At 40.9% G+C, this 27,474-nt stretch overlaps 2 protein-coding genes and 1 long non-coding RNA gene across 8 annotated transcripts in view; 1 reads left to right on the forward strand and 2 right to left on the reverse strand.

Annotated features, from left to right (window-relative positions):
- The window catches only part of LOC111963214 (spidroin-1), a 29,865-nt gene extending 4,353 nt beyond the window's left edge, over positions 1-25,512 (reverse strand). Inside the window, exons 1-9 of one of the 6 annotated variants that reach the window (XM_070443345.1) lie at positions 25,197-25,503; positions 24,171-24,558; positions 22,274-22,318; positions 21,743-21,838; positions 20,400-20,444; positions 20,040-20,201; positions 19,734-19,871; positions 19,512-19,658; positions 19,045-19,176 (exon numbers count right to left, since the gene is read on the reverse strand). In XM_070443345.1, the coding sequence (XP_070299446.1) occupies positions 19,045-19,176; positions 19,512-19,658; positions 19,734-19,871; positions 20,040-20,201; positions 20,400-20,444; positions 21,743-21,838; positions 22,274-22,318; positions 24,171-24,486 (1,081 nt within the window). In that variant the 5' untranslated portion in view covers positions 24,487-24,558; positions 25,197-25,503. Of the gene's footprint in view, positions 1-19,044; positions 19,177-19,511; positions 19,659-19,733; positions 19,872-20,039; positions 20,202-20,399; positions 20,445-21,742; positions 21,839-22,273; positions 22,319-24,170; positions 24,559-25,196 lie in introns of all 6 variants that reach the window. The other 5 variants (XM_023986516.2, XM_070443347.1, XM_070443348.1 and 2 more) reach the window with 5 other exon arrangements.
- Positions 1,845-11,629, reverse strand: LOC111963215 (uncharacterized). The gene is made up of 4 exons (XM_070443267.1): positions 11,391-11,629; positions 6,147-6,203; positions 5,306-5,390; positions 1,845-2,110 (listed from the first exon to the last, which is right to left on the reverse strand). Exons 1-4 carry the CDS (start codon positions 11,448-11,450, stop codon positions 1,845-1,847), a joined length of 468 nt encoding a protein of 155 aa, XP_070299368.1. The 5' UTR covers positions 11,451-11,629.
- Positions 11,731-21,289, forward strand: LOC139027658 (uncharacterized). The gene is made up of 2 exons (XR_011479775.1): positions 11,731-12,710; positions 12,810-21,289. It is a non-coding gene; the product is annotated as an uncharacterized lncRNA (long non-coding RNA).
- Positions 25,513-27,474: the final 1,962 nt, after the last annotated feature.

Genomic DNA, 27,474 nt, shown 5'->3' on the forward strand with positions numbered 1-27,474 from the left:
TTATGATAACCTCCTTTTATGTCAACTCAACTTGTAATTCACCCAATCAATCAGAGTAACCTTGGTTGTTGATTGTAAACTAGGTACTCACCATATTGAATTCAAAAGGTTAAAAGGACTTTTACTCAAGAAAAATGTTCTAGCCTGTCAGTCGACCCTTCATATAGTCCCAAAATAGAATTATATACATTGCATACCTAATAGCTATCCTTCCTGGGAAAAAAATCTATGATTATGCTTTTTGACACAAAACGCATTATCATAAGATATTTTCCAGGACTTCTGGTCATGCGGAATACCATTGAAACCTATGAGTGTCATGGAGGTGGCTTTGGGACTAGTGGCTTTAGCTCAGTGGCTAATAGTTTCAAAGAACATGGGTGACCCAAAATGGATACACACAGGACACACATCCTTACATTATAAGAGCAAAGAAGAACCGACAAAGTCAATCATCAATGATAAATTCTACTAAATAAGTCATATGATCTAAACACTATAATCACAAACACTACCATTGGCTTCCTTTATTCGCAAAGCTTTCTTTGATTTTACCTATTGCGGCGCCCCCTGCAGTTGCTCCAGCAGCAACCCCAACAGTAGTCAAACCTGCCACTCCCAGGGCAACTGGTGCCCCCACCACTGCCGCAGCTGTGAAGGCCCAGCAGACAAGAGCATGCAACGAGCAAACAACCAAAAACATACATGGCTCCCTGTTATAGGAGGTTTGACAATGGTATCACTATAATGTGAATGACTTAGGCCTAAATGACAAAAGTAGTAACACAACTGTGAAATTATTTGAAGGTAACACCTAGAAAGGGCTTAACCAATAATGTTCAGAGCATAGACTAGAGATTCCTTTTCTTATACTGACAATTATTGTGCCATTTATATTGTGTTTCTTATTCTGGCAATTATTGTTCCATTTACGTTGTTTGAACTTATCAAAAGTATGTTTACAATGGATTTTGACCAGAACGTTTTTTTGTTGTTGCAGAAATCAACAAATATAATACAGATCAATCAGATTTGTGGAGTTATTGGATCAAATAGAATATTCATGCTGACTAAATACATAATCTTACCTGCTCCCACTGTTGCTGCTGCTCCTGTAATGATCATCCTTTTTCCTAAATAGAAAATAAAATATTGCTCTTTTATGATAACCTGCTTGTTGATACAGCTACTGTATGTGTTAGCCAGCAAGTCAACTTGTAATTCACCTAATCCACAACAGTAGCCTAACCTATTGTAGTTTGTTGAAAGTAAACTAGCTATTCACTATTTGGGATTTGAAAGGTTAAAAGGGTGCATTTTACTCATAAACCATCCTCTAATCCAAGGGGGGAAAAGTACGGCTCGCAAAACATGTATATTTTTTTACCTCTTTTTTTCTCCCCAATTTCGTGGTATCCAATTGGTAGTATTGAGAATTTTCCAGAACATGTGTGGCCATTATATATTTCAGGCCATTATCCATTTCAGTCCACACAGCTATCCTACATTTACTACCTGTAAAATATCCATGACACAAAACACATCATCATGGATATTTTCCAGGATTGCTAGTCATACTTAATATCACTTGACAACAGGAAACCTATGAGTGTCATGGAGTTGGCTTTGTGAGTTTGGTGGGCTTTAGCTCAGTGGTCTAATACTTAAGAGGAATACAGATGACCCAAGATGGATACAGACATGTGACCTGTATTGCTGTGACCTGGATTCAACACATTATGTTCTGTTATTAAATCAATGTTTGTTTTGGTAAATTCCAAAAGTGTTGTGTACTTAACACTCCCTGGCCAACTATTAAATGTTTTCATAAGTATTTATGACCTTTAAACATTATGGGTGCATGTTGCTATTCGTACAAATATTGAATATGGTGCTCCTATTTTGATGATCAGAGTTGTGAAAGTTTTTGGAAGTTCTGTTTGACTCACTGTTCTGTTTGATTCTTTGTGAATCATCCGGGTCCTGAGGCTCCTGACAGTCTTGAGGCTCCTGACAGTCCCGAGGCTCCTGACAGTCCCGAGGCTCCTGACAGTCCCGAGGCTCCTGACAGTCCCGAGGCTCCTGACAGTCCCGAGGCTCCTGAGCATTGCTGAAGTAAACAGTGAGGGCATCAATCATTGCTGCACATGTTTAAGTCATTGTCAGGGTATTTAATATGCACAGTCCCTCATTGCCAAGGTAAGCGCATAACAATGTTATCTTCTCTTCGTCTGGCAAGCCTATTTTGTCTGCCCTGTGTAATGTACAATTCAAAATATTCTATCCAGTCATTCCAAGGCTCCTGCAGCTCACCGGGTACCGGCAGAGATACGGTTGGTGCACTACAAAGAATATTGTGCCCCTTTTACTTAAAAAAAATGTAGGTAACTATTTGCATCAGCCTTTTAAGTAAATCCAACAAGGAGGATATTTTAAGTATAATATGCTTCACTTTTAGTGTATTACAAACTCAAATATATTAAGTGCAAACAACTAACTGGATCTCAAAAATTCCTTTCATTCAACTTAATTTTATCAGGTTCAGAACAGTTCTTTTTTTTTTGACCTGCTTAAGTCCTTCAAGTCCCAGAACTAATGTTATAAGTTTGATATACTTAATTTAATTAGTTATCAAACTACTATTGTAAGATTAATTTGCTGAATTGTCTCAGTATCGTAATTGATATTCTATGTTTTGTCTACAAATGTTTTTTGCTCAGTTACTTATTGTACTCAGGTTAGTAAAATGTATTTAAATTGGGTTCCTACTACTCAAATATATACTCACAACTATACTTAAAAAGCTGATGCAAATAGTTACCTCAATATACTTGGGATAATTTACTAAACATGATTATTTCTACACAAGGGAATATGCAAAAAGTAACAACAGTGTTCAACTTAAACACCTTTATTTGAATAAAATACATTTTATAATTTTATAATTTCTTCAAACTCAAATTGCCCCTTAAACCCTACTCCTTAGGCATTTGTGGAGACCTCATTATTTTGTAATCTGTCAGCATTCTGGGTATAACTACACCTTGCCTCCTTAGGTAAAGTTATAACCAGATAGCTTGCACCTGACTACAAATCATTTCAGATCTTCACAACTGCATAAGGTTTAGGTGATAGTTTGGGATTAGCACTTTACACAAAGCACAATATGAACTTTAGCTCAAATACCTCATTCAAACTGTTTTAGATTAATTAAAACATGGGTTTTCAAAACATACATTGCACATATTGTTACAAAATACAGTGGCAATAAAAAGTATGTGAACCCTTTGGAATTACCTGGATTTCTGCATAAATTAGTCATAAAATTTGATCTGATTTTCATTTTAGTCACAACAATAGACAAACACAGTGTGCTTAAACTAATAACACACAAATGATTGTATTTTTCTATATTGAATACATCATTTAGACATTGACAGTGTAGGTTGGAAAAAGTATGTGAACCCCTAGGTTAATGACTTTTCCAAAAGCTAATTGGAGTCAGGAGTCAGGTAACCTGGAGTCCAATCAATGAGACGATATTGGAGATGTTAATTAGAGCTGCCCTGTCCTATAAAAAACAGTTACAGAATTTGAGTTTGCTATTCACAAGAAGCATTGCCTGATGTGAACCATGCCTCGAACAAAATAGATCTCAGAAGACCTACAGTAAGATTCATTGTTGACTTGCATAAAGCTGGAAAGGGTCTCTAAAAGCCTTGATGTTCATCAGTCCACGGTAAGACAAATTGCCTATAAATGGAGAAAGTTCAGCACTGTTGCTACTCTCCCTAGGAGTGGCCGTCCTGCAAAGATGACAGCAAGAGCACAGTACAGAATGCTCAATGAGGTTAAGGTGAATCCTTGAGTGTCAGCTAAAGACTTACAGAAATCTCTGGAACATGCTAACATCTCTGTTGACGAGTCTACGATACGTAAAACAAGAAGCCACTGCTGTCCAAAAAAAACATTGCTGGATGTTCCACAGTGCTTCTTGCAAAATATTCTGTGGACAGATTAAACTAAAGTTTAGTTATTCCTGGAGAAAAAAAGGCACAGCACACCAACATCAAAACCTCATCACAACTGTAAATTATGGTAGAGAGCATCATGATTTGGGGCTGCTTTGCTGCCTCAGGGCCTGGACAGCTTGCTATCATCGACGGAAAAATGAATTCCCAAGTTTATCAAGACATCTTGCAGGTGAATGTAAGGTTATCTGTCCGCCAATTTAAGCTCAACAGAAGTTGGGTGATGCAACAGGATAACGACCCAAAACACAGAAGTAAATCAACTACAGAATGGCTTCAACAGAAAAAAATACACCTTCTTTAGTGGTCCAGTCAGAGTCCTGACCTCAATCCGATTTAAAATGTTGAGGCATGACCTCGAGAGKGGTTCACACCAGACATCCTAAGAATATTGCTGAACTGAAACAGTTTTTTAAAGATGAATGGTCCAAAATTCCTCCTGACCTTTGTGCAGGTCTGATCCGCAACTACAGAAAACATTTGGTTGAGTTGCTGCCAAAGGAGGGTCAACCAGTTATTAAATCCAAGGGTTCACATACTTTTTCCACCCTACACTGTGAATGTTTACACAGTGTGTTCAATAAAGACATGAAAACGTATAATTGTTTGTGTGTTATTAGTTTAAGCAGACTGTCTATTGTTCTGATGAAGATCAGATCAAATTTTATGACCAATTTATGCAGAAATCCAGGTAATTCCAAAGGGTTCACATACTTTTTCTTGCGACTGTATATGCCAAATTGTCCCTTAAACCTGACTCCATATGCACTAGTGAAGCCCATAGAGACATATATTTTGACAGGTATAAGCATTCTGGGTATAACTTCACCTAGTCTCCTTAGGTAGAGTTACATCCAGATGGCTTGAACCTGACATATAATCTCAGATATCCACTAGCGCATATGGAGTAAGTTTGAAAACAAAGCTGTTTTTTAAACAGGAATTGACAATGTCTCTAATGACTTCACCTGACAAAGAGCATCATGTAAACTGTAGCTCCTATACCACCTAGCAACTAGCTTTTCAGCTTACTGAGTAGGGTTTAAACCACAGTTTGTGAGTGGCCCTTTGAGAGTTCTCATAGATATCTTTAGATATCTCTGAAAACAAGTAACTTCATCTATAGAGCTTGGAGCCGTGGGAAGGTGCTGAGATCAAGTTCCAAGAATACTTTTTGGAACACCTCAAAGGTATATTTCAGTTCTTTGGGGGTACCTTAGATTTAAACCATAGAGGCCCATAAGCAAGGTACATGACTGTAACACTGCAAATACCTGCCAGGAACTCTGCTCCTTTGATGCAGATCCCATGCGCTATTTTCTGGTGCAGATCCTTCCCAGTGAACAAGTTCATCACATGCTGAATGACAAAATGAAGAAATAATAGACTGGGGGGGGGTCTTCTGAACAGATAAGGACAAAATATGATCTGAGAGCCATAATGCTATTGGGAAACCCCTCCCAAAGCATGTGCAGAGTGAGAATGTTCAGACTAATCTTGACTAATCTTTAATGCATATTTCATTGTAGATGTAACGGCGTTCCTCCTCCTCTTCATCCAAAGAGGAGGAGCAGGGATTGAACCAAACTGCAGCATTGTATTTAGACATAATGAATTTATTCAAGTGTAGACGAAAAACACGAACTTCACTTGAATACTTACAAAACAACAAAACGAATGTAGACAAACCTGAACATACGAACTTACATATAACACGAAGAACGCACGAACAGGAAAAATGACTACATAAAACGATGAACGAACGAAACAGTCCCGTATGGTGCAAACAAACACAGACACGGAAGACAGGAGACAACCACCCACGACAAACAATGTGACAACACCTACCTTAATATGATTCTCAATCAGAGGAGATGAAAACCACCTGCCTCTAATTGAGAACCATATTAGGTACCCATTAACCAACATAGAAACAGAAAACATAGACTGCCCACCCAAACTCACGTCCTGACCACCTAACACATACAAAAACTAACAGAAAACAGGTCAGGAACGTGACAGTAGATTAGAATATTAGGTCAAGACAAAAAAATATTTTGATCAATATACATTTTCTACCTACATTGACTATTTTCATTCAGCTGTATGTTGTACCTGAGTGAGCTCAAACAGGGCTGGCCATCTTTCTTTGAAGTCCTTCACAGGAAGGGCCTGAAAGACATTTTGGCACTCACAATGTTGTAGTTGTCACATATTTGTACTTCTCCCAGTAGCTCCACTCACTCCCTCTCCAGAGTCTCATCTGTTTCTCCAGCAGGGTGGGGTGGGAGGTCATTTACCTCTTAAATATTCCTGTCCTCTGGTGATTTTCTCTTGACAGAGTTCACTTCAAATCAAATCAAATTTTATTTGTCACATACACATGGTTAGCAGATGTTAATGCGAGTGTAGCGAAATGCTTGTGCTTCTAGTTCTGACAGTGCCGTAACATATAACAATAACATCTAACAGTAATATCTAACAAGTAATCTAATAATTCCCCAACAACTACCCAATACACACAAATCTAAAGGGGTGAATGAGAATATGTACATGTATAGGTATAAAATACAGTATATACATGTGATATGAGTAAAGCAAGATATGTAAACATTATTAAAGTAGCATTATTTAGAGTGCATTGTATAAAGTGACTAGTGATCCATTTACTAAAGTGGCCAGTGATTGGGTCTCAATGTAGGCAGCAGCCTCTCTGAGTTAGTGATTTCTGTTTAGCAGTCTGATGGCCTTGAGATAGAAGTTGTTTTTCAGCCTCTCGGTCCCAGATTTGATGCACCTGTACTGACCTTGCCTTCTGGATGATAACGGTGTGAACAGGCAGTGGTTGATGTCCTTGATGATCTTTTTGGCCTTCCTGTGACATCGGGTGCTGTAGGTGTCATGGAGGGCAGGTAGTTTGCCACCGGTGATGCGTTGGGCAGACCGCACCACCCTCTGGAGAGCCTGCTTTGTTAAAATCCCCAGCTACAATAAATGCAGCCTCAGGATATATGGTTTCCAGTTTGCATATAGTCCAGTGAAGTTCCTTGATGGCCGTCTTGCTGTCTGCTTGAGGGGGAATGTACGCAGCTGTGACTAAAACTGACGAGAATTCTCTTGGTAGGTAAAATGGCCGGCACCTGATTGTAAGGAATTCTAGATCGGGTGAGCAGAAGGACTTGAGTTCCTGTATGTTATTATGATTACACCATGAGTCGTTAATCATGTAGTATACTCGGGAGCGGTGTGCGATGTGCACGTCTATGAAGCCTGGCCAGGAGGCCACTTCGTCTGCCCCTTCTGCGGTGTCATTGTTTTGGATCGCCTACTGGAATTAGCTCCATTGTCCCGGGTGGTGGTACGAACAGAGGATCCGCTTTGGGAAAGTTGTATTCCTGGTCGTAATGTTGGTAAGTTGATGTTTCTCTTATATCCAATAGTTCTTTCCGGCTGTATGTAATAAGACTTAAGATTTCCTTGGGTAACAATGTAAGAAATAATACATAAAAAACAAAATACTGCATAGTTTCCTAAGAACTCGAAGCGAGGCGACCATCTCTGTCAGCGCCATACTGTAGTTTCAGTTCTGGGCAACCAATTCCTCTAAGTTTCGATCTGTAATTGCCCATCTCGTACTATAGGCTTGTTTGCCATCCATACAGACCTGAGAAGGACCCAGGCTCTTTAAGGCATGGGTACTTTTTTACCAAAGCTTCTGCAACTTGGCAAATTTGTAGACTTGCTGGATAGGCTGTAAACTGGAAGATCCTTTCAGACAGTTTCCAGGATGTCTGATTTCACAGACAGATTATTGAGTAGTGTTCCATCCTTCATGTGTGCTTCATTAGCTGCCTCAAGAATGAGCTCTGTATCAGTACTCAGGAACGTCTAAATACGTGAATACCTATACCTAAAGAAGAGGAGTTGTATTAAAATCTATGACAATGTCAGGAAAATAAAACTCGAATGACTTCAGCTTTAGATAGTTTTTAGCTAGCTATCTATCTTACTAGCCAGCCCAGTTATTTCATTTAGCTAGTTTGGCTGTTAGATTATTGACTAAATAACTATTGCACAAGGTCAACGTTTGCAGTGCTGCCTTGACCATGTTGTATACGTGAACAACACAAAGGTTTCTACAAGGACAGGTGTAGCTAGATAGCTAGGTGTAGTTAGCTAGCTAGCTACGTATTGTTTGTTCCTCTCTCTAGCATGCAAACATTAAATTGCAGGGACACCATGTGTTCAGTTGTACTGTAATGTTTGCTGACGATGCATTTTTTGGTAAGCTATGTATCTAATATGTTACGTAGCTATTTCGGTTAATATAAAACGTACACAAAAATGACAAAGGTTAGAAACAGCGCTGAGGCGAGTAAATGCACTGCTAACTTACTAGCTAGTAGCATGCCCACCACTAGCTAACTATATAGACATCACGGCCGTTAACTAGCTAGCTTATCAACGTGCAAATATATAACGTACTATGGCAATATAGCTAGCTAAAAGATTTTCGTACTTGAATAACATTATTTAACGTTTTCCAAAAATATTTTCAACATTTCGTTGAAAATATGTGTACAGTAGAGAGATCCAAACTACAATCAACCAAAAAGCGAAAACAGGTTTTTAGAAGGGAGGTGACCAAGAACCCGATGGTCACTCTGACAGAGCTCCAGAGTTCCTCTGTGGAGATGGGAGAACCTTCCTGAAGGACAACCATCTCTGCAGCACTCCATCAATCAGGCCTTTATGGTAGAGTGGCCAGATAGATGCCACATGCAGCCTGCTTGGAGTTTGCCAAAAGGCACCTAAAGGACTCTCAGACCATGAGAAACAAGATTCTCTGGTCTGATGAAACTAAGATTGAACTGTTTGGCCTGAATGCCAAGCATCACGCCTGGGGGAACCTGGCACCACCCCTACGTTGAAGCATAGTGGTGGCAGCATCATGCATCACCATTCTGTATACTTCTGGCCCTTTCTTTGGACACTGTGTTAACTAACCTCCAGGCGAGCTTCAATGCCATACAACTCTCCTTCCGTGGCCTCCAACTGCTCTTAAATGCAAGTAGAACTAAATGCATGCTCTTCAGCCGATCATTGCCCGCCCGTCCAGCATCACTACTCTGGACGGTTCTAACTTAGAATATGTGGACAACTACAAATACTTAGGTGTCTGGTTAGACTGTAAACTCTCGTTCCAGACTCACATTAAAAATCTCCAAATTAAATCTAGAATTGGCTTCCTATTTTGCAACAAAGCATCCTTCACTCATGCTGCAATCCCGTTAACGGGATAAGTGTCATCAACAACCGCTGAATAGCATAGCGCTACATTCAATAAATATTACTAAAAAGATTTATATTCATGAAATCACAAGTGCAATATAGGAAAACACAGCTTAGCCTTTTGTTAATCCACCTGTCGTGTCAGATTTTGAAATTATGCTTTACAGCGAAAGCAATCCAAGCGTTTGTGTAAGTTTATCGATCGCTCGACAAAACATTAAGTACACTTYGCATCAAGTCACGAAAATCAGACAATCAATCAAATTAATCGTTTACCTTTGATGATCTTCGGATGTTTTCACTCACGAGACTCCCAGTTAGACAACAAATGTTCCTTTTGTTCCATAAAGATTATTTTTATATCCAAAATACCTCTGTTTGTTTGGCGCGTTATGTTCAGAAATCCACAGGAAAGAGCGGTCACGACAACGCAGACGAAAATTCCAAATAGTTTCCATAATGTCCACAGAAACATGTCAAATGTTTTTTATATTCAATCCTCAGGTTGTTTTTAAAATATATAATCGATAATATATCAACCGCAAATGTCTTTCACAGTAGGAGAGGGAAAAACAATGGCTGTCCAAACTCTGTTGCGCGAGCAAAACTCATGTGACCACTTGACGAGATGTTATCGTTCTGGCTCATTTTTCAAAATAAAAGCCTGAAACTATGTCTGAAGACTGTTGACACCTCGAGGAAGCGATAGGAAAAGGAATCTGGTTCATATCCCTTTAAWTCCAGCAAAGGGAGGCTATGGAACATGGAGTTTTCAAAATAGAAGCCACTTCCTGTTTGGATTTTCCTCAGGGTTTCGCCTGCAATATCAGTTCTGTTATACTCACAGACAATATTTTGACAGTTTTGGAAACTTTAGAGTGTTTTCTATCCAATACTAATAATAATATGCATATATTAGCAACTGCGACTGAGGAGCTGGCCATTTACAATGGGCACCTTTTTTCAGCTACTCAATACTGCCCCTGCAGCCATAAAAAGTTAAGCACCAGCTGTCAGAGCAGCTCACAGATCACTGCACCTGTACATAGCCCATCTGTAAATAGCCCTTCCAACTACCTCATCCCCATACTGTTATTTATTTATTTTGCTCCTTTGCACCCCAGTGTCTCTACTTGCACATTCATCTTCTGCACATCTATTACTCCAGTGTTTAATTGCTATATTGTAATTATTTTGCCACTATGGCCAATTTATTGCCTTACCTCTCTTATCCTACCTCATTTGCACACACTGTATATAGACTTTTTTCTATTGTATTATTGACTGTATGTTTGTTTATTCCATGTGTAACTCTGTGTTGTTGTTTGTGTCGCACTGCTTTGCTTTATCTTGGCCAGGTCACAGTTGTAAATGAGAACTTGTTCTCAACTAGCCTACCTGGTTAAATAAAAGTGAAATAAAATAAAATAAAAAATGCTGTGAGGATGTTTTTCAGTGGCAGGGACTGGGAGACTAGTCAGGATCAAGGGAAAGATTAACAGAGCAAAGTACAGAGAGATCCTTGATGAAAACCTGCTCCAAGGCGCTTAGGACCTCAGACTGTGACGAAGGTTCACCCTCCAACAGGACAACAACCCTAAGCACACAGCCAAGACAACGCAGGAGTGGCTTCGGAACAGGTCTCTGAATGTCCTTGAGTGGCCCAGCCAGAGCCCGGACTTGAACCCGATCTAAAATCTCTGGAGACCTGAAAATAGCTGTACAGTGACACTCCCCATCCAACCTGACAGAGCTTGAGAGGATCTGCAGAGGACAATGGGAGAAACTCCAAAAATACAGGTGTGCCAAGCTTGTAGCGTCATACAAGACGACTCGAGGCTGTAATCACTGCCAAAGTTGCTTCAACAAAGTACTGAGTAAAGGTTCTGAATAGTTATGTAAATGTGATATTTCAGTTAAATCTTTTATTAAATAGCAAAAATGCCTAAAAACCTGTTTTTGGTTATTTGAATCAACATGGTTGATTCAAATAACCAACTCATCATCATCAATCATCAATCTTTCATTATCTGAATCAGCTGTGTAGCGCTATTGGCAAATACTCACATAAAAAATGGTGGTGTCCGTGGCACACACTCGATGAACAGTTGAGGAAGGGGCCGACATGCGCGCAATCTCATTGGTCCATGTATAGACCACATAGGTTACGATAATGATAAGCCTTACACGGTTTACAAACCTGTGATAATGTTAACCATCAAGTTACAAAAAGCATCAAGCCTTCTATAATGCTTTTTCTACTTTCACTTTCGAGCTTCAAGAACGAGATCTCCGCCCAGTACCCATTTCAGGGAAGTGAGTGTAGGTTTACAGCCATAGGCGGAAATCCCAGGGGGGACGGGGGGGACACGACCCCCCATCCTGGGAAAAATATGATTTGTCCCCCCCAATATATCACTGTAAACATAACTATGTAATTTCAATAATATTAATAAAACGCAATGAAAGCACTTGTGCTGATTATAGACACTTAATAGCGCGTTTTTAAGTTTCAAAAGATTGCGACCCCCCCTCCCTTTGCCTCACAATGGTTTGATCCACTGCCAGTTCCTTATCTGGCAGGTAACASAGGGTTCGTATCTACTGTCTGAAAGGCACTCAATGTACGTAACTGACGTGAGGTTAGTCCAGTCAATCGCGCCATAGCAATGTTTTTTTTTTATATGTTGGCAGGGTTTACACACACACTAGCTGAATTTGCAGAGCTAGTGGGCAAACATAAACTATTAATAAGCTAGCTAGTACCTATTCCATTTATGTGGCGTCGTCAAAGATGGAATCTTTGCTATGGTCAGTTTATTCCAAGATCAGCATGCAGCTGGAGTGCTTCAAAGTCCCTGTGATAAGGTTAGCGATAAACTGAAGTCCAAACTGAACAGAACTACACTCTCTTCTACCATTGTCTTAAATATATGTAATGGTCTCGTTGCAAAAGTTAAATTGTCCTATGGGACTTTGAAGCACATGTGTGCCGATCTTGGAGGAAACTGACGATAGCAAAAATGATAGCAAACACCACAGAAACGGAATTGGTGCTCGCTAGCTTTGCAAATGCAGCTATTGTTGGAAGCCAGCCAATATGAAACAAACTATATTAAAATGACGAAAGGTTGCAGCATATGTTGTGTAATTGGTGAACTCATACAGCTGTCAACTCTTGTCACTGCAATCCGTTTCACATTTGCTAGTTACCTTTTAGATCGAAGCCCATATAGAATGATAGAAGATAAGATGATAGAAGCCCATCTCCTACTGTAAATAACCTACACACTGTATGTGTGTGTAGCCGGCCAGCCAGGTAGACAAATGGCAGAAAAAAGAAAAAAGACGGACATCAGAGTATTTTTCAGTACACCAAAACGCAAAGTAAGAACTCTAGTAGCCTAATATCTCAGACTAGTTGATAAAATGTTCATAAGAAAGAAGTGAAATGCTAATGGAAATGTTTCACAATGATGTCATTAGGCAGAGCAGGCAGCAGAGCTGGGGACAGATATGCAGGGACAGACTGGCAGAGACAGGGAGTCTCAGGTAAGTTTGTTGAGTCTTTGTTTGGCAACATTATGAAAGGTTCTCCATTTTTTTAGACTTGTAAAATAGGGACATAATTGGACAATGCCATGGATACCCCCACTCTCAACTTAAACTGGTGACTGAACTAAGATTTGTTTAAGGCAATGGTATTGCTGTTGTGATTAATTGTGTAGTTTTGGGTACCGGTAGTTACGAGTACGGCAAACACCTTATTTCTTTTCTAGGAGACAGACTGTGAGTCAGTGAGGGTGGTGAAAGGGAAAGAGCCAAGGAGAGAGACTTCAGAGGATAGTGTCATAGCCACGGCAGGACCAGGTGTCACCATTGTTGCCAGCAGCACCAGTATAGGGGACAGTGGCACAGCATTGTCCAGTTACCTCAGTGATGGCACAAAACCATATCAGCCACACCCACAATTTATAGAACCGCAAACTCTTGCCAACACAGTGCTGACGTTTCAAGAGAGATGGTTTCGCGATTTCCCCTGGCTACATTATAATCCATCAATAAAAGGAGTGTTGTGTTTTCACTGGAGCCAAGGGTTTTCAAGCCAGCCATCTTTTGGCCAAAGAGCAGATGCTGCCTTCATTAGTGCAGGATTTAGGAACTGGAGAAAAGCCATTGAAAAATTCACAGCACATCAAAACTGCCAAACCCACCGCCACTTTGTAATTGTAACAGCACACCAGCTAAATCCAATCAGTGTCCAGTTATCCAGCACGTGGGGTAAACAGCAGGAGGACGCAAGGCATTGCTTGATGAAAATTGTTAGTTCGGTGCGGCATGTGGTAAGACAGGGACAAGCCTTGAGGCCACACGGATGACTGTGGGAATTTATACCAGCTTTTGAAACTCTATGAAATTCTGAACATCATGGCCAATACAGTCATTCGAGCCATTGCAGCTGAGATTAGATCTCTTCCGATTGTACAATTTTCAGTAATTGTTGATGGTACTCAAGATGTCTCTGGTGCTGAACAGGAGAATGTCTGCCTGCGTTATGTTGACCATGACCTTGTCCCTCACAAGGAGTTTATTGGGCTATACAGGGTGTCGGAGGCAACAGGCGAGGGCATTGCGAAAGTGGCAACTGATGTGTTGTTGAGGCTCAATTTGCCCATGTTTGGCTTACGTGGGCAGAGTTACGATGGGGCCTCAAATATGGCAGGAAAATACACAGGTGCACAGGCAATTGTGAGGAGGCAGCAGCCATTAGCCCTCTATGTCCATTGTGGAGCACACTGTGTAAATCTGATTACACAGGCTGGCTGCTCAGCCTCCCCACTGATCCGGGATTCCCTTTCTTGGGTCCATCAGTTAGGTGTCCTCTATGGCCAGTCAGGAAAGTTTAAGAGCATGTTTGAATCAATTGTCACGTCCAGAGATACAAATCTGACCACCCTGAAACCCCTATGTCCAACAAGGTGGACTGTGCGGAATACTGCTATTAGAGCTGTGCTAGGGCAGTATGAGCGGGTACTAAGCAGCCTAGAGATGGCAAAAACTGCATCCAAGACAGCTTCAACTGCCAGTGGCTTATTCGAGCACTTCAGCAAAGGCAAGACTGTGTTGGGCCTCACACTTGCCTCTGCTGTTCTTGGAGAGCTTGAATGTCTAAACATTTCACTACAGAAGAAAACTCAGACTGTCTCTGGTATGCAGGCTGCAGTCGAGTGTGTGCGGTCATCTCTTAGGGGCACGAGAAATGACAAAAGCTACCTTGCACTGTATGAGAAAGCAACAACATTGATTGACTCTATTGAATCCATTGAATCCATTGAATCCATTGAGACGCAGTCAAGACGATTTGCTGGCAAAGCAGTGGATCACTATAGGGCAGACATTTTTAAAGTGTTGGATGGTGTGGAGGTTCAGTTTGGCGACCGTTTTGACCAGGACAGTCTAAACGTCCTGCAAAAGTTGGAAAGAGCGCTTCTCACGGGGGAGTTGGATGAGTCTCTAGATCAGTACCCAGAACTGAACATAGATTCTCTTTCAGTGCAGATCCCTCTCTTTCACAACAAATACCCCTGTAGCAGCAGTGGAGAGGCAGCAGAGGTCCTCAGGAGGCTTCCAGTGGAGGTGCHGGGGTTGTTTGACCAAGTTGAGGTGCTGATCAGAATTTTGTTTGTGGTGCRAGTGTCTTCATGTGAGGCTGAGAGGAGTTTCAGTGCACTCCGCAGGTTAAAGACTTGGCTACGGGCTAGCATGGGCCAAGAGAGACTGAATGGCGTAGTTGTCTGTAATGTACATAAAGACAGGCTGGACAGTCTCAAGAGGGAAAATATCTGCCAGCAATTTGTTGGATCCATTGAAACCCACAAATATATGTTTGGTTCTTTTGTTCAGTGGTGTGTATAGCAGTGGTTCTCAACCTTTTTTGGGTACTGGAACCCCTGCATATTTTGAGTCAAGGCAGGCAAGGTTTTGAGCGGTCCTCAGGGACCACCACCCCCTCTATATTATATGTAAACCTACTGGAAACCTTGTGGTACTAACTACATTCATTACACTTTTTTATTTCACGGACCCCTTGCAATTACTCCATGGACCCCTGTTTGAGAACCCCTGGTGTAATTGATATTTGTTCTTTTGTTTAGTAGTTTTCAGTACACTTACAAATTATTTATTTCATGTTATTTTAGTTAAAATTGCATACTTTGTGCGACATACTTGTCCATAGCTGCTGTTTGAAGAGTTGAGACACTGACTGAAGGATATTTTGTTTGATTTAGTTGGGTTATTCATTGAAGTAGTTATTTTGCTTTTAGAACTGTACTTATTTGTATCTTTTTGTTCTTGTAAAGATATTGTCGTAGACTCAGGCCAGGTGCACATATTTAATGACTATATAAATGTATCACAAAGTCAAATTACAAGGTCAATTCTATACGGAGACCAACTTTGTGATGGTTCTCAATGGAGATTCTTTACGATGAGATCACACCATGTTCATTGTATTTATGAAAACTACACCCATACAGTGTACAGTACCATTGCCACCTACTGGCCTTTCTTGGTATTGCTGGTTGTAAGTACAAATACCTGCATACATACTGGACTGATAAGGAACACTGCTATAACTATTATTAGTAGTAGATTTATAATGATTTAAACATTTGAACAAGTTGGGACAACCCTTCAGTTAACTACTGTACCTATCAATTATCCAGTTGTAGGAATTATGGTTCCTCAATATACAGTTAACATATTACAACGTAGGCTATGTGTTACAGCACTACTTTTGGTGTCCCCCTCAGGAATTGCTCTTGAGAAGATTTCATGTAATTGTCCCCTCCAAGGTTGATATCAGATTTTCGCCCCTGCAGCCAGAGTGGCATATGTTAAGCGAGAGATACAACTCTGTACTTTGTCCTGTGACGCAATAAGACGCAATGCAGACAAAGTGGTTAGTGTGGTTTTTTGACTGGAAGGCAATGGGATTGTGTCACATTTGGTCAAGAAAAATATGTATTGTTCATTGATAACGTTGGGCATAACTAAGAGACCTCAGTGCCGTACTTGCGAACATAAGCAACAATTTAAAGATAAATGGATTCTCCAGTTAAAAATGCATATCAGCCAATGAAAAGCGTCGATTTACTTGAATATGGCAGAAAGCTAAATTGTAGTTGACTGAGTTCAATACGTGTGTACGTTCTGGGACATTCAATTGAATGTAAACAGTGCTGTACTGAACGACTGGAAAACGGGGAGAGGTTGGATTATGTATGGAGCCAGATAACTGCCAAAAGGTTGAACGTATGTATCGTTAGGACCGTAAGAAAACCCATACTTAAATTGTTAGGATCGTAAGAAAAGCCTTGTGTGAAACATAAACGTGAAATTTAATCTGTGAACATACAATTACGGACTAACATTTTAGGCTTGAACAAATCTTGTGTTGCAATTCTGATGTACAATAATACCTTTCAGAGTTTTGGCAGTTTCATCTCACCCTCAAAAAAAAACGTACACCAAACATCCTGTGAGGAGTGCTACGCAAACAAGCATAACACAGTATAAAAGAAAACGGAAGTCAGGGAAACCAAAAGAGGTATCCTGCACATTTTCTAGTTAAGTCTCCATTCTCTAATACTCCTCAGTTGAGTTTACTTCACATTTAGGTCGCTAATGTAATGGATTTTCCAATGCAAGTCTAGATAGCACTAGCTGTATTACGCCGACAAGAGTGAAGTTTCAGTCCGCTAGGTGTCTCTACAGCATGGGCATATAACTGGGTGACGTGGACATCCCCATGCATGCACTTTCTCAAAATACGACTAATTCAATATTGCACCATCCCATTCCCTGGACTCTGTCTGCAATCATAACCAGTAGTATATACCAGGAATAATGAAACATAGAATAATAAGTGTTTGGTGAATCTATGAATTATGTATGACCACTGGAGTCTTTGCCACTCAAAATATTTTTTATAGAATATTTAGACATTTATTTCATCACTCAAAATCTTGCCAAAGCATATTCTGTGTGAGGGGTTTATATGAATTTAAAATAATTTGACATGGTTTATATGAATCGGGTCATGAACATATGGACTTTGAAATGAACAAGGGAGAGGTTAAACGTAGGCTACATCTAGCATAAACTTATTCCCACACTTTACAATAACTCTGTTAGTGGTTTTAGGTAGTTTTCATATAGGCTATTCCCTCCATCGCAACAGTAGAAGAGCTTGTGCTCAGTAGAAGAGCTTGTGATCTCCATTCAGCACCTTCAGATTTTTATTTAAACTAGGCGTGTCAGTTAAGAACAAATTCTTATTTACAATAACGTTTGGATTTAAAAAATTAAAAAAATACGACAAAACACATCACGACGAGAGACACCACAACATAAAGAGAGACCTAAGACAGCAACATAGCATGGCAGCCACACATAACACAGCAACATCACAACAACATGGTAGCAACACAACATGACAACAACACGGTAGCAACACAACATGACAACAACATGGTAGCAACACATCATGGGAGCAGCACAAAACATGGTATAAACATTATTGGGCACAGACAACAGCAAGAAGGTAGAGAAAACAATAGATCACGCGAAGCAGCTACAAATGTCAGTAAGAGTGTCTATGATTGAGTCTTTGAATGAAGAGATGGAGATAAAACTGTCCAGTTTGAGTGTTTTTTGCAGCTCGTTCCAGTCGCTAGCTGCAGCGAACTGAAAAGAGGAGCGACCCAGGGATGTGTGCACTTTGGGGACCTTTAAAGGTACTTTACACCAAATTTAAAGGGATGGCTTTAGATAAATGTACTGAAACCACTATTGACTGAAAACTCCACCGGAAAATCTGTTCGCCAGGAAGTAGGAGGGTTGTCAGTGGTTGGATTACATTTATTCAGCATGTGCAAGGGAACCACACCTGCAAAGCGCATTACACACCTGTTCTGTGTTTGGTGTGTCATAGAGCTGAGTACGGTGACAACTAAAAAAACATGTTTCCATTATACAATAGACTTTTATTTTGAAAGTATGTGTGTGTCACATGCCTATGAGTGGATGCGCACACGTCTGTTTGTAAAAGGGAAAGGGGGATACCTAGTCAGTTGTACAACTGAATACCTTCAACTGAAATGTGTCTTCCGCATTTAACCCAACCCTAAATAAACTTCCACGTCTTCGGCGCCCGGGGAACAGTGGGTTAACTGCCTTGCTCAGGGGCAGAACGACAGCTTTTTATCTTGTCAGCTCAGGGATTCGATCCAGCAAACGCTCAGTTACAGTGCTCTAACCACTAGTATTTTTTCCTTGTTGAGTGGATATATATGTATGTTTGGCAACACCAAAGGGGGTATACATATGCACTCATAACACCTATATGAAATCATTCAAAACACTTTCATGAATGTTGCAGTATCAATCTGTTTTTTTATTTATGTAAAGGGCCCTCTTCCGGGATCTCTTCTCATCCTCTCCTCCCTCCTTTTTAGACGTCCTGATCCTTGAACAGCCATCCCGCCGCTCCACCAACTGCTGTTCTAACACCACCCACAGCCYCTGTAGCCACTCCTGAAAGCCCTGCAGCACCTAGAGGAAGACCGCACACATCGCTGTTCCACATACGAGATACAAATATCCTTACATTACCAATTAAAATTATAAATGACTCTCTCAGCTGCTCCTCACACACCTTCTGCAGCTGCTGTAGTCGCTCCTGAAAGCTCTCTCTCCTCGACTCCTCCCTCCCCTTCAGACGCTCCACCAACTGCTGCTCTAACACCTCCCACAGCCTCTGTAGCCTCTCCTGAAAGCCCTGCAGCACCTAGAGGAAGACCACACACATTGCTGTTCCACATACGAGATACAAACATCCTCACTGTTGTGAAGGGTCATGGCTCTTATCCCAATTACCTTCTGGCCACGCCCCCTCCCTGCAACTCACCACACCTGATCAAGCRTTTACCTTACCTACCAAAAGTACCTTGTCCTTTCATATATGCAATAAAGTGACAACTACTGCTTGCACTTTTACTACTGCCCCAAAGTGGTAGCTTATCTACCTGAACCAGCCTTAGAGTGTACAGTCCTTCGCGCTAGAGGACAAACATTAATTTGACTCCATGACCAATTTATCAATGATACATGAATCCGACAAACCTCCTGCAGCAGCTGCTGTAGCTGCTCCTGTCTCTTCTTCCTCTACAGGTGTCCTAGTCCTTGATGCCAGCCATCCTGCTGTTCCCCCAACTGCTGCTCCAACACCTCCCACGGCTGCTGTAGCCGTTGCAGAGAGCCCTGCAGCACCTAGAGAAGACCACACATGTCACTATCCCATATATGAGAAACAAACTTGCTTACATTACACTGCCACTCACACACCTGCCGTAGCTGCTGCTGTAGTAGCTGCTGCCGCTCCTGAGAACCCTGCTCCTGCGGCCACCCATCCCATGGCTCCAGTAACTGCAGCTCCAACACCCCCCACCGCCGCTGTAGCCACTCCTGAAAGCCCTGCAGCACCTAGGTTGACCACATACACATCTGTCACTGTCCAACATAAAAAATAAAGCAAATCCAAACATCAATGATAAATTATATAGTCATATGATTTAGTAATTTATGACATCACAAACACCAACATTGGCTATCTTTATTTCATCGAAAGATTGTAGGATTCTTCGTATTTACCTGCTGACTGTAGAGCAGCAACAAGACCCCCMGCTGCTATCCCACCTCCATTTACCGCAGCCGCTGCAGACATCATGCTTGCTGCATATGATCCAACAGCAATCCCACCAGCAGTGAATCCTATCGCTCCAAGGACAACTGGTGCCATTGCCACTGCCGCAACTATGAAGGCCCAGCAGAAACACTTGAGCAAGCAACCAAAAACATACCTGAGCTCTTGTTAAATGAGGTTGACAATAGTATCACTATCATGTGAATGTTTGGCCTAAACAACAAAACAAAGTAGTAATACATCTGTAAAATTATTTGAAGCTGGTAATTGATCATTTYAATTCATGCTGACTAAATAAATAATCTTACCTGCTCCCACTGTTGCTGTTGCTGCTGCAGCAATTGTACCTGCTCCTAAATGGTAAAGAAAATATTGCTTATTTTATGATAACCTCCTTTTATGTCAACTCAACTTGTAATTCACCCAATCCATCAGAGTAACCTTGGTTGTTGATTGTAAACTAGGTACTCACCATTTTGGATTCGAAAGGATAAAAGGGCTTTATGCTGCAATAGTTTGTGTGTCGGGGGGCTAGGATCAGTCTGTTACAGTTTATCTGGAGTATMTATCCTGTCTTATCTGGTGTCCTGTGTGATTTTAAGGATGCTCCCTCTAACTCTTTCTCTTCTCTCGGAGGACCTGAGCCCTAGGACCATGCCTCAGGACTACTTGTCGTAAAGACTCCTTGCTGTCCCCAGTCCACCTGCTGCTGCTCTAGTTTCAATTGTTCTGCCTGCGGCTATGGAACCCTGGCCTGTTCACCGGAAGGGCTACCTGTCCCGGACCTGCTGTTTTCGACTCTCTCTCTCTACCTCTGAATGATCGGCTATGAAAAGCCAACTGACATTTACTCCTGAGGTGCTGACCTGTTGCACCCTCTACAACCACTGTGATTATTATTATTTGCCCCTACTGGTCATCTATGAACATTTGAACATCTTGGCCATGTACTGTTATAATTTCCACCCGACTAAGCCAGAAGAGGACTGGCCACCCCTCAGAGCCTGGTTCCTTTCTAGGTTTCTTCCTAGGTTCCTGCCCTTCTAGTTTTTCCTGGCCACCGTGCTTCTACATCTGCATTGCTTGTTGTTTGGGGTTTTAGGCTGGGTTTCTGTATTGCACCTTGTGACATCGGCTGATGTAAAAAGGGCTTTATAAATCAATTTGATTGAAAAATAAATGTGATTTTGATAAAGAACTGTTCTAGCCCATCAGTCCGCCCTTCATATAGTCCCCAAATATAATGACATACATTGCATACGAAAGCCATCCTAAGCTATCCTAATAAAAAGCCTATATTTACTTCCTGGAAAAAATCTATGATTATGCTTTTGACGCATCATCATTGATATTTTCCAGGACTTCTGGTCATGCGGAATACCACTTGAAACCTATGAGTGTCATGGAGGTGGCTTTGYGYCTAGTGGGCTTTAGCTCAGTGGGCTAATAGTTTCAAAGAACATGGGTGACCCAAAATGGATACACACAGGATACACATCCTTACATTATAAGAGCAAAGAAGAAAACAACAAAGTCAATCATCAATGATAAATTCTACTCAATAAGTCATATGATCTAAACACTATAATCACAAACACTACCATTGGCTTCCTTTATTCCGTCATGCCATTAAAGCTTTCTTTGATTTTACCTATTGCGGCGCCCCCTGCAGTTGCTCCAGCAGCAACCCCAACAGTAGTCAAACCTGCCACTCCCAGGGCAACTGGTGCCCCCACCACTGCCGCAGCTGTGAAGGCCCAGCAGACAAGAGCATGCAACGAGCAAACAACCAAAAACATACATGGCTCCCTGTTATAGGAGGTTTGACAATGGTATCACTATAATGTGAATGACTTAGGCCTAAATGACAAAAGTAGTAACACAACTGTGAAATTATTTGAAGGTAACACCTAGAAAGGGCTTAACCAATAATGTTCAGAGCATAGACTAGAGATTCCTTTTCTTATACTGACAATTATTGTGCCATTTATATTGTGTTTCTTATTCTGGCAATTATTGTTCCATTTACGTTGTTTGAACTTATCAAAAGTATGTTTACAATGGATTTTGAACAGAAAGTGTTTTTTTGTGCAAAAATCAACAAATATAATACAGATCAATCAGATTAGTTGAGTTATTGGATCAAATAGAATATTCATGCTGACTAAATACATTATCTTACCTGCTCCCACTGTTGCTGCTGCTCCTGTAATGATCATCCTTTTTCCTAAATAGAAAATAAAATATTGCTCTTTTATGATAACCTGCTTGTTGATACAGCTACTGTATGTGTTAGCCAGCAAGTCAACTTGTAATTCACCTAATCCACAACAGTAGCCTAACCTATTGTAGTTTGTTGAAAGTAAACTAGCTATTCACTATTTGGGATTTGAAAGGTTAAAAGGGTGCATTTTACTCATAAACCATCCTCTAAAAGTACGGCTCGCAAAACATGTATATTTTTTTACCCCTTTTTTTCTCCCCAATTTCGTGGTATCCAATTGGTAGTATTGAGAATTTTCCAGAACATGTGTGGCCATTATATATTTCAGGATAGTTAGCAACACTAGTGCTCTCTAAAAAAAAAAAAAAAAAAAAAAATGTGTGCTCTGGGTCATTAGACATGCACCTGTCTGGGGAGTGGACACGACTGGTTATTTCTGCAACTGTGTTATGGCCTAATATGTACTATTGCTATGGTTACACCTCTTGGGTCTTTTCCAGAACATGGGTGTCCCTTTCAGAGGAGTTAGCAGGATGACATGTCTGGTTATTTCTGTAAAGTGCCAAGGGCTGTTGCTATGGTCCTACATGCATGCCCCTGTCTTAAGGCGAATTTCTTTTGAACTATTGGTGTGGCTCTACAGTTTCCATGCCCTAATATGAAACCAAACTAAAATGAATAAGGCAATAAGATAACGATGGCTAAATGCCACACTTGAGGAAAAAGGTATAAGAAGTATGTGCCAAGACTGAAAGTGAGTTGATTTCATGAACGAGCTCGGCTTTTATTATGTTGTAATAAATGTCTATTTGAACTCACAAGCTACGGTATTTGAGAAATATGATTGACTGAATATTACCACGACGGTAGTTAGTCTTGTTCCATCGCTGCAACTCCCGTACGGACTCTGGAGAAGTGAAGGTGGAGAGCCGTGCGTCCTCCGAAACCCTACCCGCACTGCTTCTTGACACAATGCCCGCTTAACCCGGAAGCCAGCCGCACCAATGTGTCGGAGAAAACACCATACACCTGGCAACCGTGTCAGCGTGCATGCACCCGGCTCGCCACAGGATTGCTAGAGCGCGATGGGACAAGGAAATCTCAGCCTGCCAAACCCTCTCCTAACCCGGATGACTCTGGGACAATTGTGCACTGCCTCATGGGTCTCCCAGTCACGGCCAGCTGTGACACAGCCTGGGATCGAACCCGGGTCTAGTGATGCCTCGAGAACAGTGATGCAGTGCCTTAGACCGCTGCGCCACTCGAGAAGCCCCCACAAATTGATTTTAACAAACAATTGGTCCCCCACAAAATGCAGCCCTCCGTTGAATTTCAAAATCCCGATGTGGCCCTCGAGCCAAAAAGTTTGCCCACCCCTCCTTCAGTCCACCCTTCATATATTCCCAACATATCATTACATTGTGCACTAGAGCCTCACAGCTATCCTAATAGAAACCCTACATTTACTACCTGGAAAATATCCATGACACAAAACACATTATCATGGATATTTTCCAGGATTGCTGGTCATACTTAATACCACTGAATACCACCTATGAGTGTCATGGAGTTGGCTTTGTGAGTTGTGGGCTTTAGCTCAGTGGGATAATACAGACATGTTGCTGTGACCTGGATTCAACACATTATGTTCTGTTATTAAATCAATGTTTGTTTTGGTAAATTCCAAAAGTGTTGTGTACTTAACACTCCCTGTCCAACTATTAAATGTTTTCATAAGTATTTATGACCTTTAAACATTATGGGTGCATGTTGCTATTAGTACAAATGTTGAATATTGTGCTCCCATTTTGATGATCAGAGTTGTGAAAGTTTTGGGAAGTTCTGTTTTACTCACTGTTCTGTTTGATTCTTTGTGAATCATCCGGGTCCTGAGGCTCCTGACAGTCTTGAGGCTCCTGAGCTATGCTGTAGTAAGCAGTGAGGGCATCAATCATTGCTGCATATGTTTCAATCGTTGTCAAGGTATTTAAGATGCGCAGTCCCTCCTTCCCAAGGTAAACGCTTAACAGTGCTATCTTCTCTTCCTCTGGCAAGCCTCTTTGTGTAATGTACAACTCAAAATACTTTATCCAGTCATTCCAAGGCTCCTGCGGCTCACCGGGTCCCGGCAGAAATTTGGTAGGTGGGGACAAGCTTGATTCTGGCGCCATCTTCGTTTGCCTTGGGTTTAACCGCTTTGGGCTTCAGGGTTGGTGCAACTTCGGGTGCAATCTAGATGCAAACTGCAAACAGTGGGAGAAAAGTTACAGCATTTGACTCTCTCATTACACACACATTTCAAAAGGCGGGACAAAGTGCACAAGTTATAACTCTATAGAGTTAAAGCAAAGTACTGTATTTGGAACATTATTTGGAACATTAAAATGTAAAATGATGACAACAAATCTTGAATGTGGAACACATCTAATAACAAAAGGTCCTATGGAACGTTGAAACATAACGCGTCTACTGTAAAAGCAAATCACCACACATCGAAAAACGAATGACCACATCGGATCTTGAAACATCTATAACAAATTACCTAGTTGAATATTGAAAGCACACCCCTAAATTACAAATGACTAACTTTAATATTGAAAACACTAAGTAAACACAAGTAAGCTCTAAATGATAGGTCTTTTTGCAAACACATACATTACTTTGTCAGTGGTATTCAAACTTTTTCAGCTGGGGACACCATTGTTTGCACAAGAATTTCTGTTTTTTAATTCGTCATCACCCCTTTTTTGAGAAAGTTATAAAAATAATCTGTACTCAACATTATTTTGCCGACCACCCTGCATGCGCGCAAACTGATTGGTCGAGGTAACAGCACACATAGGTTATAATGATGATATTAAGTCGTACACGGTTTACAAACCTGTGGTAGTGTTAACCTTCCAGCTACAAGCAGCATCACGCATTCCAAATGTTTTCCCAGTTTCACTTTCCAGCTTCAAGAAAGATATCTCCGCCCAGTAATTATTTCAGGGAAGTGAGTGTAGGTTTACAGCCAGAGTGGGATATGTGAAGCGAGAGATACAACTCTGCACTTTGTCCTGGGTGAAATTTGAAGCTATACAGACAGTGGTTAGTGTGTTTTTTTGACTGGAAGGCAATGGGATTGTGTCGCATTTGGTCAAGAAAAACATGTGCTGTTCATTAATAACGTTGGGCATAACTAAGAGATCTGAGGGACGTACTTGCAAACATAAGCAACAATTTAAAGTTAAACGTCACACATTGCTTCAGGCCACACCCACCAAAAGGAAAAAATATACCTCAAACTCCGTTCAAAATGTTTTGCGTAAATGTGTCATTCAGTACAAATCTTTCGGGAACGTAGCAAACGTTCAACTGAACTGAACGCACCTCAGGTCCCATCAGATAACATGGCACACGTTAGCCCTATGCTAACCTCAAAATGTGGTAGACTACAAAATATATATTGACACAACTTCTCCATCAGCCTGTGAAAGAATTTAAACGTTAAATTCACCAACCAACGGCATTTCTTAAAATAGGTCAACCCTGGTCACGAGAGGGACATTTTAAACCTACAAATTCAAGTTGTACTTGTTCCTTTGGTGTCTAACAAAATGTTGCGTGCCAATATTGCACTGATGCATCCTTGACAAGTGGTGCTTTCAAGACAACTGGGAACTGAAAAAATTCATGACGTCAGTGGTCTTCAGGTCGGAAAGTCTAAGCTCTAGAAAGATGCCAGAGTTTCCGACTTGGAATGCAAAGTTGGATGACCTTTAAAAAATTTAAAAAATCCCCAGAGTTCCCAGTAGAGTGGTGAGGAGGAGCTCTATGGACCCTTTCTTTGATTCCGGAAGTAATTTAGACATTCCTTTTTTATTTTAACTAGGCAAGTTAGTTAAGAACAAGTTCTTATTCACAATCACGGCATACCCCGGCCAAACCCTAACCCAGATGATGCTGGGCCAATTTTGCTCTGCCCTATGAGACTCCCAACCACTCCCGGTGAAGCCTCTAGCACTGAGATGCAGTGTCTTAGACCGCTGAGCCACTCGGGAGCACTCAATGTAGTCATTGCGCTTTGTAGAGTTGCTATTTTCTCTAGTTTCACGTGTCAATTACCTTGTGACATTCCTGGATTCCTCATTATATGAATGAAGTCCGATTTAATCAACAAATACAATAGTCAGTTAAAAAAAACTGTTAAGGGTACAAAAATGTGTACATACCTGTCTGTGTTGGCAAAATCACTACATATCCCATTGATCCAAGCGGGGGATAGGCTGCCCATTGTCACAGTTCCAATGGTGCTTTCTAGACAACTGAAAATCTAGTCAAATAGTGACATCAGTGATCGTTAGGTTAGAAAGTTTAAGCTCTACGAAGATGCCTGAGTTTCCAACTTGTAATTCCAAGTTGCAAGTTCCCAGTTGCCTTGAACGCTGGACAAGAACAGTCAGAAATGTCCAGCTAACCCTACGCCAATGACGCCGGTGGATCTCAAAACTGAATTTGGATCCGCGTTAAGTAGCAATGATATCCTTAGCCACCGTCGTCTTAAGACAGATATCTTGAACCAGTCATAACTATTCAACAAAACATTAAATCATTTTCAAATTTCTTTCCAGCTAATTTTTTAGTTACTTGATTGTATAACTAGAAAACGAGTTTTGAAGTTGAAGGTGCAGTATTTATGAAGTTTGGCAATGGACGAAAACTAGCATAGTTCAGCTAGCCAGCTATTTTTGCCAATAAAAACCGGGGAAAATAAACTTGGGCCGAGTGACATGCTAGTTCAGGAGACAGATTGTAATTTTTATGCCCTGATATCAGGAGCTAGTGGCAAACAGTTTGAATAAACAATTCAGAGATTGAAATGAATGAATCAATTTATATTTAAGAGGAGCAAATCGATATAGAATCCCAAGCCCCACCTAATTAGCACATTCTTTAAAAAGTAGTACTTTTCTTGTTGCTTCCTGTTTTGCATGTTATTTTAGCATGAATGTTTTTTAAATTTAACTAGGCAAGTCAGTTAAGAACAAATCCTTATTTACAATGACAGCCTACCCAGATGATGCTGGGCCAATTGTGCACCATCCTATGGGACTCCAAATCACAGACACATGTGATTCAGCCTGGATTTGAAACAGGTACTGGAGTGACGCCTCTTG

Source organism: Salvelinus sp. IW2-2015, linkage group LG4q.2 (assembly GCF_002910315.2).
Source record: "Salvelinus sp. IW2-2015 linkage group LG4q.2, ASM291031v2, whole genome shotgun sequence".
NCBI lineage: Eukaryota > Metazoa > Chordata > Actinopteri > Salmoniformes > Salmonidae > Salvelinus > Salvelinus sp. IW2-2015.

What these genes read in the sequence shown, in the direction of transcription:
- LOC111963215 (XM_070443267.1), bottom strand. Translation starts at nt 11,450, where the DNA reads ATGTCGGCCCCTTCCTCAACTGTTCATCGAGTGTGTGCCACGGACACC. An exon ending in CGGACACCACCATTTTTTAT is followed by an intron (nt 6,204 to 11,390) that starts GTGAGTATTTGC and finishes AATGTCTTTCAG; the next exon opens with GCCCTTCCTGTGAAGGACTT. An exon ending in CCCTGTTTGAGCTCACTCAG is followed by an intron (nt 5,391 to 6,146) that starts GTACAACATACA and finishes TTTGTCATTCAG; the next exon opens with CATGTGATGAACTTGTTCAC.